At 45.6% G+C, this 16,310-nt stretch overlaps 1 protein-coding gene across 2 annotated transcripts in view; it reads right to left on the reverse strand.

The window, feature by feature from the left end:
- Positions 1-16,310, reverse strand: part of LOC126354142 (uncharacterized) — a 285,667-nt gene that overhangs the window by 61,091 nt on the left and 208,266 nt on the right. For both annotated transcript variants that reach the window (XM_050003553.1, XM_050003551.1), the window contains exon 5: positions 9,129-9,272. In XM_050003553.1, coding sequence (XP_049859510.1) covers positions 9,129-9,272 — 144 coding nt within the window. The remainder of the gene's footprint in view (positions 1-9,128; positions 9,273-16,310) is intronic.

The following is a 16,310-nucleotide window of genomic DNA, read 5'->3' on the forward strand; positions in this document are numbered from 1 at the left end:
CCTCTCGGCCACAGCGGCCAGCAATGGTTTGTTGGGTGTTCAACATCGTGGTCCAGATCTTTCCATTTCTAGTCTCGGCGCTTCCCGAGTGATGATGAGATGACGAGGACAACACCCAGTCCCCAGGCGGAGGAAAGCTCCAACCTGGCCGGAAACCGAACCCGGGACCCCGTGATCCAGAGGCAGCGACGCTAGCCACTATCCCACGAGCTACGGACCTCGATTATTGGCTTATGATTACTACTACTACTACTACGGAATCTGGATTTGCAGTAACAATAAACAACGCTCAAGGTCAGAGGGGTGGGGAGAGGAGATGGGCGAAGAGATGAGAGGAAATGGATATAGAGAGAGGAAATGAGGAGATGGTCAGAGGTAGGGGGCAGGAGGAGATGGAAAGAGAGGGGGACGGGTAAAGAAGATGAACAGAGGGAGGGTGGAGGAGAAGATGAACGGAGGGAGGAGGTTTGGGGGAGATCATGGACAAAGGTAGTTGCAGGTGGAGATGTAGAGAGACAAGGCAGAGAAGAAGATTAGGATGCATGTCCAACTTCCATACATATTAGAAACGTGTGCCTTGTCTTTCCTTTTTTCCCATTCAACTAGACAGTCACAGCAGTGCGTTGCCAGGTACATGACGTCTACCAAAAAACCCTTCCGAGTATCTGAGCGCTTCGTCACGCTTTTTATGCCATTGTTTCCACTACTGTTGCAAGTGCAGTCTGTTACTAAATACGTCAACCTGTGAAGACACAGAAAATGGCGGACTATGAAGAACAAGTGTGGCAGCGCGGAACAAATACTACAAGCACGCCTCTAAAGGCAACTAGTCGAAGGAGACTGGCCGTTCCGAAAGGAACATTCCCATGCCCAGTTGCAAGTGGCAGCCAAACATAGTGATTCCGATCACTGTGTGTTTATGGGGGATCCTTTTAGGCAGGTCAACGAAGTGGCACTAAGAAGGCTTACTGGGGCCATAAGTTCTAGAAAGACAAATAGATCGTAGACAAAATAAAGAGAATAAAACAAACAGAAACCAGTTCTGTCGGGGTCTTACAGTAGTCTACAGGGTGTTGGTACAAACGTCGAGGGGTTTTAGAGGGGTCTTGAGGAACAAATAGAGTATAGGAACCGTGTTCGGAAAAGTCATTCAACGACGTTACAGAGCGCCGAAGCCATAGGCACTGGCGCCTGCCAGGAGCCCGTCCCTCCGACAGGAAACGTGACGTACCGTAGGCGGAATATCTCGCATTGTTGTTCGTTATTCAGTGGTCGGGACTGATTCCCAAAATCGCCATTGGAGAGGATCGAGCTAGCTGCTGCGTAGAAAGTCCGTGTCTCCTTATAATGCAATGCTCTGTTGTCTCGATGTGTGACGATTTCGGACACCGATTTCCATCTGAAGTTTATCTTTCTCCTGATACTCTCTAAAATCTCCACTACCTTTCGGTGTACAGCAGAAAGGAGAGGTGCCTGTGATAAATGTTCGATGCGCCACTATCTTGAAATGGCATACTGCATTCTAGCTACAACACCAAACAGGTAAATATGCCCAAAAAAAACATGGCGTCTGGAACACTGTTTGGTCTTCAATCCGGAAAAGGATTTCGATACAAGCGTTGTGCAGCTCTACCAATATGTACCGTACTGTGTGGCAGGAAATTTGAAAGTGATGCTATCTTCAAACTTATTTTATATCCAAACAGTACATTTTCGGAGATGGGTTCCTTATCAAACCTTTAACTACTAAGTCGCCTCTACAAACACTAGAAGACTGTAGCAGTAATTGCGAAATACCCTGCATATTTTATAAAATCAGAATTGAAAGGGTAATATTTTTGGCACTCATTGTAGAGCTGAACGTAACTACTACATTGCTGGAAAAAAAATTTAGTACATCTGGAAAGACGACGTCGATTTCGATCCGCTGACGCATAAGCCATCTAGGGAGATAGTTGATGTACCAACAATGATTTCAGTGTCGTCCATGAAAAGACAGTGTAGTGAGATAGGTACCAGACCGCCATCTGTATCTGCCCTTTAATGGGATATGCTCACAGCCATAAGGATTTGTGTAATACAGATGTGCGAGGGAAGCAGGCAACCATGCCACGGAGAGGAACTCGTGCTTCCTACAGCCGAGTGAGCGAGTTTGAAATGGGTCAAATTGTAGCCTTCCGACTGGCGGGATGGTCTTTTCGGAGAACTGCCACATTAGTTGGACGTGCTGCGTCAGTAATGCATAGGTTCTGGTACCAGTGGCCACGTGAACATTCTTACGTCTACAGACGAAGTTCTGGATGTCCATGTAGCACAGACACCAGCGAGGATCGTCGTATTGTTAGGGCAAAGGTCTTACAGCTACCACAGCACAGATAAGAGGGCTTGAATGGGACAGTGCTCAAATGGTTTAAATCATACCTAACTGGAAGAGTGCAGCAAGTTGAAATAAACAGTTGACATAATATTCAATAAACTGGTGATTTCTCAAACTGGGGAGCAATCAAGAATGGGGTGTCACAAGGTTCGGTCTTGGGTCCTCTGCTGTTCTTAATATATATTAATAACTTGCCATTCTATATTCACGAAGATGCAAAGCTGGTACTTTTTGCCGATGATACAAGTATAGCTATCGCACCCGACAGACGTGAATTAACTGGTGAAATTGTAAACGATGTTTTTCAGAAAATCATTAAGTGGTTCTCTGCAAATGGGCTCTCATTAAGCTTTGACTAAACACAGTATGTACAGTTCCACACAGTAAATGGAATGACCACATTAATAAATATAGACTTCGATCAGAAATCGGTAGCTAAGGCAGAATATTCAAAATTTCTAGGTGTATGCATTGATGAGGAGTTGAACTGGAAAAAACACACTGAGGATCTGCTGAAACGTTTGAGTTCGGCTACTTATGCTGTTAAGGTCATTGCAAATTTTGGCGATATACATCTGAGTAAATTAGCTTACCACGCCTATCGTCATTCCTGCTTTCGTATGGCATCATATTCTGGGGTAACTCATCATTGAGTAAAAGAGTGTTCATTGCACAAAAGCGTGTAATCAGAATAATTGCTGGAGCTCATCCAAGATCATCCTGCAGGCACTTATTTAAAGAGCTAGAAATCTTCACTGTAGCCTCACAATATATATATTCACTTATGAAATTTGTTATTAACAATCCGAACGAATTCAAAAGTAATAGCAGTGTACATGGCTACAACACTAGGAGAATTGATGATCTTCACTAATCAACGTTAAATCTAACTTTGGCTCAGAAGGGGGTAAATTATGCTTCCACAAAAGTCTTTGGTCACTTACCTAAAAGCATCAAAAGTCTGACAGATAGCCATATAGCATTTAAAAGGAAATTAAAATAATTTCTTAATGGCAACTCCTTCTACTCATTAGATGAATTTTTTGATATAGTAAGTGGGTAAATTCCCAACATCCACAAAAAAAATTGAGTGTCATGTAATATTTTGTCTCATGTAATATCTCGTATAGACACCTTTTATTAACCTGACACGTTCCACATCATTACGAAGTGTCGTATTCATGATCTATGGAACAAGTACTAATCTAATCTAATCTGTGAGCCCAGACGTGTCAACACGACATGTCGCGAACCGGTTATTAACAGTGGGACCACCTGCAAGCATATTTGTAGCCCGTCTTCCACTGACGCCACATCATCGACGTGCACGGCTCGACATCACCTGAAAGACAGAATGGAGCTTCGTGGTCGTCAGTGATGAAAGCAGATTCTGCCTGCACTCAAGTGAAGATCGTTTGCGTGTACGACACAGACATGGTGGGCGCTATTTAGTAGAGTGCATTCGTCCGAGACATATTGGTTCCAACATAGGCTTTGTTGTCTGCAGTGAAGTAAGCTTCAACTCTCGTTCAGCTTTGGTATTTCCGGAAGGGACACTAACAGGCGCCTGGTAAGAGCATAATGTTGTTAGACCCGTCTTTTCTCGTTCTTGCAGCGGGAAGGTGATGCTCACCAACACACTGCCCGTGAACCTCAACGTGCTCTGCAAGACGTACATAAACTTCTCTGGCAACACAATCCGCGGACTTGTCTCCAATCAAGCGCGTATGGGATGTGATGAGACGAGAAGTGACTCGTGCGGCTCATCAACCAACAACTGTTAAAGAATTACGTGAATAGGTGGAGCAGGCGTGCTATAACGTATCTCAGGACAGTATTCACCAGCTGTACGATTGACTGGATGACAGAGTGAATGCCTGCTTCGCCGCGGGTGGAGGATACAGCAAGTACTACACTGAAGAGCCAAAGAAACTGGTACACCTGCCCAATATCGTGTAGGGCCCCGCAAGTACGCAGAAGTAATGCGACATGACGTGGCACGGAGTCGACCAATGTCTCAAGTAGTGCTGGAGGGAATAGACATAATGAATCATGCAGAGCTGTCCATAAGTCCGTAAGAGTACGAGGCGGTGGAGGTCTCTTCTGAACAGCACGTTGCAAGGTATCCCAGATATGCTCAATAATGTTCACGTCTGGGGAGTTTGATGGGCAGCTGAAGTGTTTAAACTCAGAAGAGTGTTCCTGGAGCCACTCTGTAGCAATTCTGGACGTGTGGGGTGTCGCATTGTCCCGCTGGAATTGTCGAATTCCGTCGGCATGGACTATGGACACGAATGGGTGCAGGTGATCAGACAGGATGCTTACGTACGTATCTAGACGTATCAGAAGTTCCATATCACTCCAATTGCCCACGGCCCACACCATTACAGAGCCTACACCAGCTTGAACAGTCCACCGTTTTCGTGCAAGGTTCATGGATTCACATCCGTACACGTCCATCCGCTCGATAAAATTTGAAACGAGATTCATCCGATGAGGAAACGTTTTTACAGTCATCAACAGTCCAGTGTCGGTGTTGTTGGGCTCAGGCGGGGCATAAAGCTTCGTGTTGTGCAGTCATCAAGGGAACATGAATGGGCCTTCGGCTCCGGAAGCTCATGCCGAAGATGTTTCGTTGAATAGTTCGCACGCTACACTTGTTGACGGCCCAACATTGAAATCTGCAGCAATTTGTGGAAGTGTTGCACCTCTGTCACGTTGAATTATTCTCGTCAATCGTTATCGGTCACGTTCTTGCAGGATCTTTTTCCAGCGGCAGCGATGGCGGAGATTTAATGTTTTACCGGATTCCAGATATTCACTGCATTCTCGTGAAATGTTCATAAGGGATAACTCCTACTTCATCTCTACCTCGGAGGCACTGCGTCTTTCCGCTCGTGCGCCGACTATAACACCACATTCAAACTCACTTCAATCTTTACAACCTGCGTTTGTAGCAGCAGTAACCGATCTAACAACTGCGCCAGACACTTGTTGTCTTACATCGGCGTTGTCGGCTGTAGTGCCGTATTGTGCCTGTTTACATATCTCTGTATTTGATTACGCATGCCGATGCCAGTTTGTTTGGGGCTTCACTCTAATATGGGTGTTTCAGTGTGGGTGGATACCTGGGACCTCAGAATCGCCTGTGCTACTGATTCGTAAATGTAATAATTTCATGTACTCCATATTCATTGTTGCAACCATAAATCTTGAGAGAACTGGAAGCCTCTGAAAAGGTGTAGTAATTGTTGCCCGGCAGTGTAGTTGACGCTTATTGATTAATACTGGGGTATACTCTTAAGCGCCATTTACACGCTCAGATATTTGGACTGACTTGCCTGTAGAGACGGGGTTTGCACAGTTAAATCGTTGCCTATGAGTGGATCACCGACTGAGAAATTTGTGTTTGTAACTCTCTGCGTTAGGCCTGTTCGAAGTCTAGCGTCTCTTAAATTAACGTAAACTATACGCCTGTAGCAGATGATGTGCTGTTCTGCTTGGTATAGGGCACAACATATTTCCGAAAACGTGTGTATCAACCACGATGGTGATAAAACAGCAGAAAATTTCAGATCAGCATAGCTTCTGCCAGTTGTTTAATACCTTAATTTTGTTGTAAGTCCTTCATAAGCATTTATAGATTTGCTCGTTATAGTGTTATTTCTCCTTACATACAGAGTAATATGCTGCGACAACACAAAGAATTTTGAATCGGGCTAGACTGCCGGACCAGTCCTCTTTTTCAGCATTTAAGTCCTTCATCAGTTTAACAAAAATGGTTCAAATGGCTCTGAGCACTATGAGATTTAGCATCTATGGTCATCAATCCCCTAGAACTTAGAACTACTGAAACCTAACTAACCTAAGGACATCACACAACACCCAGCCATCACGAGGCAGAGAAAATCCCTGACCCCACCGGTAATCGAACCCGGGAACCCGGGTGTGGGATCAATTTAACATTCGAAAGGATTAAGAATTTTAGAAGGCACTCTTTTTTCCGTCATTTTCGAAGAGCCTGCCATTTTGCCGCGCCCTCTTGCCAACAGAAACATTTCCATTACAATTACAACACACATTACGGATTTCTACTTAGGTGGGCATGCATTCTCAGGCTAATCCAGTCACAAAGGTAATTAGGCTAAGAAACTGAACAAAATACTGCGAAACTAGTCACGTGAGACGGAGTGTTCTGTGCATCAAAACAGTCAGCAGTGGAATCCGATTTACTTCTGTTAGGAATCTGACTCATCTTTTATGTTACGTGTACTATCTCTCTCTCTCTTGCCAGATGACACAGCTTTTCAGAAACTGAGGCACGAGAAATTGCAAGTGCTGTTATGAGGGCGGTAGAATCTTACTAGTAAAGAGGAAACATGTATTCATTTTCACTGTTATCAGTTAAATCCCGTCACCAAATATCTATGACGTCACGTATTAACAGTAACATTTACGTGCACTATGTTGATATAGTGTTTTAAATACAACTGTCCTCAACATAAAAGTTGTTTTGAATAGCACAGCGCGTTTCTGGTCACGGTCCTATAGGATGTATGCTCTTGCCTTCCTCCGACTTTGGAAGGGCTTGTATTTATGGTAGTACCTACATTTCAGGGTAGGCGTCGAACCGAGCAGTCTCGCATTTTTCACGTTGACAAATCATAGCTGGAGATGAAACATCCTTGGACCGATCGTCCTTTATATTTGTATACTGACGCTTACTTAGCTATTGAGTCGAGACACGAAAGCAAATACAAAATGTTAAAAAGGTGTTAAAATACATGATTCTGCATAGAATATAGTACAAATTGCTCATAACCAATGTTTAGAAGGTAAAATACAGATCCTATCGGTGATTTATTAAACATGAATAACTAAATCTCTCTTGTTCTTATGAATTTATGATTGTTGATAATTATGATGTATGTGATTTTTATGAAAGTAATAATGGATGTGAACATGGTTGGTAAATTTTTAGGGTTTGTTTGATATGAGCAGATGTTCCGTAAAACAAGAAAAGTGACAGGTTTTATGTGGAAAGTGTTTCGAATTTGGAAGAGGTTGAGTGGATTAGAAGAGGCGCCTGAACCAAGCTCTGAATGGTGAGGATAGCTGTGGAGGCGAGAAGACGAAGAGGATGGAGAGTGCTTTCAATCCACGAGATCTTTGAGCAGAGTTCAAGGTAGAGGCAACGACTGAAATATATTTAGGAAATGGTATGGAGAGTATATATATATATATATATATATATATATATATATATATATATATATATATATATGTCACTTGTGCTGATACAAGCCCTGTAAAGTACTGGGACTGGAGATCAGGGAAAAAATGATACGATGTTTGGAGCATAAAATGTATGGTGTTCAGTGTGGAGGAGGGTGTGGGCTGTTTTATTAGTTGAGAAAAGATTTGTGTACGGAAAGGTGTGTCGTATTGAAGGATTTGTAGAAGAAATCGAGTTCTGGAGGATTGTAAATTAAGTTTACGTTTGAGCAGAGGGACAGGAGTGGAATGAAGTGTTTGTACGTGTGAAGGCGGGTTAAGGAATGAAATGCAATTTTCGGTTCGTTATAAGTTAAGATTTAGTCTTTTGTGAACTTTCCGTTCCCCAGTTGGTGATGTATCTTACTAATTTGCAACTAAAGGTTATCTTAATACACACTAGTTAAGTGTTACAGATTTTTTGTTAAAACTTTTATCTGTCAAAATCAGTATTTAGAAAAGAGCGATTACTAGTTTCAATCGCTTGAACGGACTTCTTCAGATGAGGATGCATACATGTTTGTCTGTATCAAGAGGATATGTAAGACCCTTAGTCATTTCAGTGTTAACATCCTAAAGGAAATGTCGACTAAGTGTTTTACTTATTGCACTGCATGTTTGTGTCCTGGTCTCAAGATGACAGCTGAAACTAGTAATCGATGTTTTCTACATTACGACCTTGGCAAATTAAAAAAAAGAAGAAACTCAACTCCGCATAAACAGGCGTTGAAGGCCCAACGGTGCGAAAGACCCCCGCGTCATCATTAGCCCACAGGCTTCACCGGATATGGAGGAGCGTGGGGTCAGCGCACGGTTCTACCGGCCGTTGTTAATTTTCGAGATCGGAGCCGCCATCAAGTAGCTCCTCAGTTGACCTCACAGGGCTTGAGTGCACCCTGCTTTCCAACTCGACAGATCGGACAGCATGCGGTAGACCCAGACGGGGACCCATCCAAGTGCTAGCCGAGGCTGACAGCGCTTAATTTTGGTGATTTGACGGGAACTGGCGTTACCACTGCGGCAAGGTCACTGACTTGGTAAATAAAGCATTTAATGAAAAATCTACAGAATTGAAGTTTACAGGTCACGCTCCCCATTCCAACTACATCGGGTAACTACAATATTTTAATTTGTTTGACGGTATCAAATAGTTAGGCAGAAGTCAGAAAGTCGAACGATGTGGCTGATTACTCCATAATTATTGTATAGGGTTTGGCAGAGTTTATTCTGAAGAGCCAATGGCTCCAACAGGAGACGTATTGGTTGAGATAACCACGGAAGGACTTTCAGAGGGGGGGGGAGGGGATGAACACGAAATATGTCCACGTAGGCTATGCCACCAACGTCAAAATTGCGTTATCGTTACAACTATTAGTATTATCTGGAGAAAACAGAAGAAACAGTGTATTTAAGATTTCATTTTTCAGAGCAGGTAGAGCGCGGCATTAACTTAATTCGCAGTGAAGGGACGACTTACAGGTGATGATGCTGTAAGTGATGAGGAAATGCGTGAAGCTGTAGGCCCAGCTGGTGAGAATGACGCCCGAGGAGGACAGCAGGCCGCCCGTTATCGCTACCTTGCGGTAGCCGAAGCGGCGCAGCAACGGGCCGCTGAAGAGGCCTGCAACAAACACAGTACCACTCAGTCACTCAAAGTGGATCTCGTTAAACAGTTTTCATGAATTCCCTCCTTACGCGCGAGGCAATTCCCACGCAGTGTGCAAGGCAGCCTATGTAAGAAAATACACTTAAAGTAAAAAGAAAAAGAGGAATTATCCGAATGGGTAGGCGTGATGTAAATGTACAGACAAACATTAATCACAGTTTCAGAAAAACTGGATGATTTATTGAAGGGAAAGAGATTCACGAATTGAACAAATCAGTAATGCATTGATCAAGCTCTGGACCTCAAGCATGCAGTTATTCTGGTTGGCATTGGTTGACAGAGTTGTTGGATGTACTCCTGGAGGAGATCGTGCCAAATTCTGTCCAACTGGTGTATTAGATCGACAAAGTCCAGAACTGGCTGGAAGGCCCTGTCCCTAATGATCCAGTTGGGGAGAGATCTGGCAGCTTGCTGGCCTAGGTGGTGTTTGACAAGCACGAAGACAAGCAATAGAAATTCTCGTCGTGCAAAAGGGCATTATTTTGATTGAAAGTAGCCCTATGGAAGGTTGCTATGGAGGGCAAAAAAACGTGGTACAGAACGTCGTTGATGTACAGCTACGCTGTAGGGGTGCTGCAGATGGCAACCAAAGCGGTTTTACTACGAAAAGAAATGGCACCACAGATTACCACTCCTCGCTGTTGGGCCATAGGATGGGAGACAGATTGGTATCCCACTGCTGACCGGGGCGTCTCCAGACTCGTCTTTGGGTATGAATCTCGTTGACTGGAGTAGAAGTGTTATCAGTGATGAGTCCTGTTTCAAGTTGAGCCCCAATGACCAGCAAAGACGTCTCTGGAGAGGCCCTGGACAATGTTGGGATTCCAACCTGACCATCACCCGTCATGCAGCCTAACAAACAGTAGTGATGGGCTGGGGTACCATTGTTTTTCACAGCCTGACCCCTTCAAATGACTCAAATGGCTCTACGCACTATGAGACTTAACATCTGAGGTCATCAGTCCCCTAGACTTAGACCTACTTAAACCTAACTTAACCTAAGGACGTCACACAAAATCATGCCTGAGGCAGGATTTGAACCTGCGACCGTAGGAGCAGCGTGGTTCAGGACTGAAGGGCCTAGAACCGCTCGGTCACCACGGCCGGCTCTGACCCCTTCGGTTGTCATTCACGGCACTTTTCTACAACGCATATTCTACGACCCATTTTGTTGCCCTTCATGGCAAGCCATCCTGTGCTTACATTTCAGCTAAGTAACGCCTGTACATATCCGGAGAGAATCTCTACTGCTTGTACTCATGCTTGCAAAACCCTCCCATAGCCAGCGAGATTGCTGGGTCTCTCTCCAACTGAGCATACTTGGAGTGTTATGGGTAGTGCCCTCCAACGAGCACGGAATATTGACGATCTAACGCGCCAGACAGAATTTGGCGAGACATTCCAGTAGAGGACATCCAAAAACTCTATCAGACAATGCCCAATCAAAAACTGTTTGCATAAGCGCCAGAGGTGGACCAATGCATAACTGACTTGCTCAATTTGTGAAGCTATTTCTATTGAATAAATCATCCAATTTTTCTGAAATTGTAATCATTTATCTGTCTGTGCATGTTCATCACATCTACCAATTTCTATCCCATTTGATAATTTCTTCATTGTATGTCGTATTTTTGTCTTATAATCTATTTATAAATAGCATCTGATTCTGATAAGGTCAGTTTGGCATCTACGAATACATGACGCCAGGTGTAGGAGATACAAACGTGGACATCTTGAATGGGACGCTCAATGGAGCAAGCAGGCAGATTACTTATGAGAGCACTCTGTCTCTGAATAATGCGACTACATTTATCTGGCAACATCGCCTGATTCACCCGGAGAGCCGAGCGCATTAGCGCGGCTGCTTTCGGGATTCAGGGAAGTGAGCCTATCCCAGACCGAATGCGGCTTAATTGCGAGGGCTTGTGGGTCAGTCAGCGTGGACATGGGTTTCAGGCGGTTTTACCAATCCAGCTAGGTAAATACCGGGCTGATTACTAAGTCCCACTTCAGATACACACTACTCGGCTATTTAGAAAGCGTTCTTGCACACAGACAAGAGGTTTACTGTAGACGCAGACAGATGGGGTGCACAAAGTCCGGAGAGGGGGGGGGGGGGGGGGTGTTGGTATGAGGGAGGCCACGAGGCCACTAGCTGTCATTACCATTGCCAAAACGAGTAGTATAGTAATCCTGAACCTGTAGAGAATCGAAGAAGTGCAACCAAGAACAACAGAAGAAGAATTAAGAATATCTGCTGCGAAAATTCATTAGGAACTGTCTGAAAGTGATAAGTCTGCTTTGGATTGTTCTGGGTGTCACTAATCGCGACTAAGATGGTTTTTCTTGGTCGTCGCTCTTCTGACTGGTTTGATGGCTTCGCCAAGAACTCCGCTATTGTGCTAACCTCTTCATTCCAGAGTAATACACTACTGGCCATTAAAATGGCTACACCAAGAAGAAATGCAGATGATAAATGGACATTCATTGGACAAATATATTATACTAGAACTGACATGTGATTTCATTTTCACGCATTTTGGGTGCATAGATCCTGAGAAATCAGTACCCAGAACAAACATCTCTGGCCGTAATAACGGCCTTGATACTCCTGGACATTGAATCAAACAGAGTTTCGATGGCGTGTACTGGTACAGCTGCCCATGCAGCTTCAGCACGATACCACAGTTCATCAAGAGTAGTGACTGGCGTACTGTGATGTGCCAGTTGCTCCGCCACCATTGACCAGACGCTTTCAATTGGTGAGAGATCTGGAGAATGTGCTGGCCAGGGCAGCAGTCGAACAGTTTCTGTATCCAGAAAGGCCCGTACAGGACCTGCAACATGCGGTCGTGCATTATCCTACTGAAATGTAGGGGATCGAATGAAGGGTAGAGTGACGGGTTGTAACACATCTGAAATGTAACGTCAACTGTTCGAAGTGCCGTCAATGTGAACAAGAGGTGACCGAGATGTGTAACCAATGGCACCCCATACCATCACGCCGGGTGATACGACAGTATGGCGTTGATGAATACACGCTTCCAAATTGCGTTCACCGCTATGTCGCCAAACACGGACGCGACCATCATGATGCCGTAAACAGAACCTGGATTCATCCGAAGACATGACGTTTTGCCATTCGTGCACCCAGGTTCGTCGTTGAGTACACCATCGCAGGCGCTCCTGTCTGTGATGCTGCGTCAAGGGTAACCGCAGCCACGGTCTCCGAGCTGATAGTCCATGCTGGTGCAAACGTCGTCGAACTGTTCGTGCAGATGGTTGTTGTCTTGCAAACGTCTCCATCTGTTGAATCAGGGATCGAGACGAGGTTGCACGATCCGTTACAGCCATGCAGATAAGATGCCTGTCATCTCGACTGCTAGTGATAAGAGGCCGTTGGGATCCAGCACGGCGTTCCGTATTACCCTTCTGAACCCACCGATTCCATATTCTGCTAACAGTCATTGGATCTCGACCAACGCGAGCAGCAATATCGCGATATGATAAACCGCAATCGCGGTAGGCTACAATCCGACCTTCATCAAAGTCGGAAACGTGATGGTACGCACTTCCCCTCCTTACACGAGGCATGACAACAACGTTTCACCAGGCAACGCCGGTCAACTGCTGTTCGTGTATGAGAAATAGGCTGTAAACTTTCCTCATGTCAGTACGTTGTAGGTGTCACCACCGGCGCCAACCTTGTGTGAATGCTCTGAAAAGCTAATCATTTGCAGATCACAGCATCTTCTTCCTGTCAGTTAAATTTCGCATCTGTAGCACGTCACCTTCGTGGTGTAGCAATTTTAATGGCCAGTAGTGTACTTGCACCACACATCCCCAGACATCTGAAGAACATATCTCAGTCTCTGTCAAATCCTACAGTTTTTATCCTCTACAGTTCTGTCTAGGATGTTGGAAGCCATTTCCGGATGTCTTTAGCCCATGGCCTATCATTCTGTCCCTCATTCTTGTCGGTATTTTCCATATGTTCCTTACTTCGCCGAATCTACGGAGAACCTCTTTGAAACGCCCGCTAAACCCGCTGGGAAGAATAGGATTGTGGTTCAAAAATGGTTCAAAAATGGTTCAAATGGCTCTGAGCACTAAGGGACTTAACTTCTGAGGTCATCAGTCCCCTAGAACTTAGAACTACTTAAACCTAACTAACCTAAGGACATCACACACATCCATACCCGAAACAGGATTCGAACGTGCGACCGTAGCGATCGCGCGGTTCCAGACTGTAGCGCCTAGAACCGCTCGGCCACACTGGCCGGTTAGGATTGTGGAAAGGGCCAAATAAGGTGTTGGTCAGGTTCTCCCAAAATTGTAATTTATTGTAATTTAATAACACCTTTAAACCAAAACGGCACATAGCCAAATCTTTAGAGCTACGAGTTTCGAAAAGGCAATTACTTCACGGCTTAAGGTCTCCAAACAAGAAATCTTAAAGCAGCAAGGTAAATCTCAAGTGGTAAAAACATGCAGTTAAAATTGCAAATAAAATAATAAACATATATACACAACGAGGCTGAGAGCCTCAAGGCAAGGGTGAAAAGACAAACATAAATAAGATGCAATACAAACGGCTGAAGGCCCACAATAAAATTTTCAAGATTTTAAATTAAATTACCATTACCTTTCAACGGGAGAAGGCCGCAATGTCTATTTTTTGTTTGTTTGGTTTTTAGAGGATTTAAGTGGCTGAAGGCCCACAACTGATTTTCCAAAATTCAAATTACATAAAATCCAGCAAAATGAAGAATTCTTTAAATAATTGTCTATGATAGATTATAAACAGACAGTTAAAAACTGGTGAGAAGGACAATATAGAAGCCACCAGGAAGGTCGGTACATGAGAACTCAAATATCAAAAGTTATGAACGTGATTATGCGCAATGAAATACGTGTTAAGCTGTCAAAACTACACACCATGTTGGACAGCGACGACAGGTGAGGAAAGGACGCTGCCTGAAATTACGTTAGTGGCCAGGGCAGGTAACCGGAACACTAACTGCCACAAGGTAGAAAATCCGCTGGTACACCTGAATTTTAAATACGGTAATACAGTTAACTTCACCCAAAAGGAACACTCCCTGAATGTACGTCAGTGGCCAGGACAGGTGACCTAAACACTAAAGGCGACAAGGCAGAAAATTCCTCTGGTGCACTTGAATTGTAGTCATAGTTCATTTCACAACATTGTGGCTAAATTTCAGAAATAGAAACGCTCGGTGTTGCTCACAGGAAATCCTCCCCAACAGCGAACCACCGAAACGAACCACACAACATGAATGGACGTGTCTTGGGTAGTTGAAACCACTTCTCAACTCTGTCGTCCCGGGTCAGTGAACCACGAAGCTCGTATCGATCGGACAGCTCCACATACGCTCCCACACTGCGCAGGGACCGCCAGAGGACCCAGCCGACTGCACTGTGGGGTGATAACTTCCTTGGTCCGCAGTAACCAACCGACTACCGTCAGAATGCCGACAATAACTAAAATAGGAGTCAGTGTAAATAACGCCAACTACACACACAACCTGACAAATACTGCACGAAGAACTGAACTAAGCACACACGAAGACAAATCGGGAGTCGATGCAAAGGACGACCGACCGGCTCAAGTGATGCGTGGCGGCAATGGTCGGGCGAGCCACGTCGACGCAGACCTCACTGCTGCTCCAACGCGACTGCACTAGTGCCGCATTGCAACTCCCCAACTGGCCGGTCCGGACTGCGCTCCAGGCGCGTTCCAACTGACTGGCAGCCCAAACTCTCGCCCGAACTCTCTGTCCGAACTGGCTTAGACAGGTAACGACAGGGAAGTAATAGCAGTCGAGCGAAGATACTACGAGAGGGGATGCATCGATACACACTGCTAACGCCGCTCATGGTCAGGCAAAGCGGCAACTCAGTGACAGTAGTAATTTAAATTGACGTACTGAGGTGGAAGTACGTTAAAAACAGGGTATAAAATACACTCCTGGAAATGGAAAAAAGAACACATTGACACCGGTGTGTCAGACCCACCATAATTGCTCCGGACACTGCGAGAGGGCTTACAAGCAATGATCACACGCACGGCACAGCGGACACACCAGGAACCGCGGTGTTGGCCGTCGAATGGCGCTAGCTGCGCAGCATTTGTGCACCGCCGCCGTCAGTGTCAGCCAGTTTGCCGTGGCATACGGAGCTCCATCGCAGTCTTTAACACTGGTAGCATGCCGCGACAGCGTGGACGTAAACCGTATGTGCAGTTGACGGACTTTGAGCGAGGGCGTATAGTGGGCATGCGGGAGGCCGGGTGGACGTACCGCCGAATTGCTCAACACGTGGGGCGTGAGGTCTCCACAGTAAATCGATGTGGTCGCCAGTGGTCGGCTGAAGGTGCACGTGCCTGTCGACCTGGGACCGGACTGCAGCGAAACACGGATGCACGCCAAGACCGTAGGATCCAACGCAGTGCCGTAGGGGACCGCACCGCCACTTCCCAGCAAATTAGGGACACTGTTGCTCCTGGGGTATCGGCGAGGACCATTCGCAACCGTATCCATGAAGGTGGGCTACGGTCCCGCACACCGTTAGGCCGTCTTCCGCTCACGCCCCAACATCGTGCAGCCCGCCTCCAGTGGTGTCGCGACAGGCGTGAATGGAGGGACGAATGGAGACGTGTCGTCTTCAGCGATGAGAGTCGCTTCTGCCTTGGTGCCAATGATGGTCGTATGCGTGTTTGGCGCCTTGCAGGTGAGCGCCACAATCAGAACTGCATACGACCGAGGCACACAGGGCCAACACCCGGCATCATGGTGTGGGGAGCGATATCCTACACTGGCCGTACACCTCTGGTGATCGTCGAGGGGACACTGAATAGTGCATGGTACATCCAAACCGTCATCGAACCCATCGTTCTACCATTCCTAGACCGGCAAGGGAACTTGCTGTTCCAACAGGACAATGCACGTCCGCATGTATTCCGTGCCACCG

This window comes from Schistocerca gregaria, chromosome 3, assembly GCF_023897955.1.
Source record: "Schistocerca gregaria isolate iqSchGreg1 chromosome 3, iqSchGreg1.2, whole genome shotgun sequence".
Taxonomy (NCBI): Eukaryota; Metazoa; Arthropoda; class Insecta; order Orthoptera; family Acrididae; genus Schistocerca; species Schistocerca gregaria.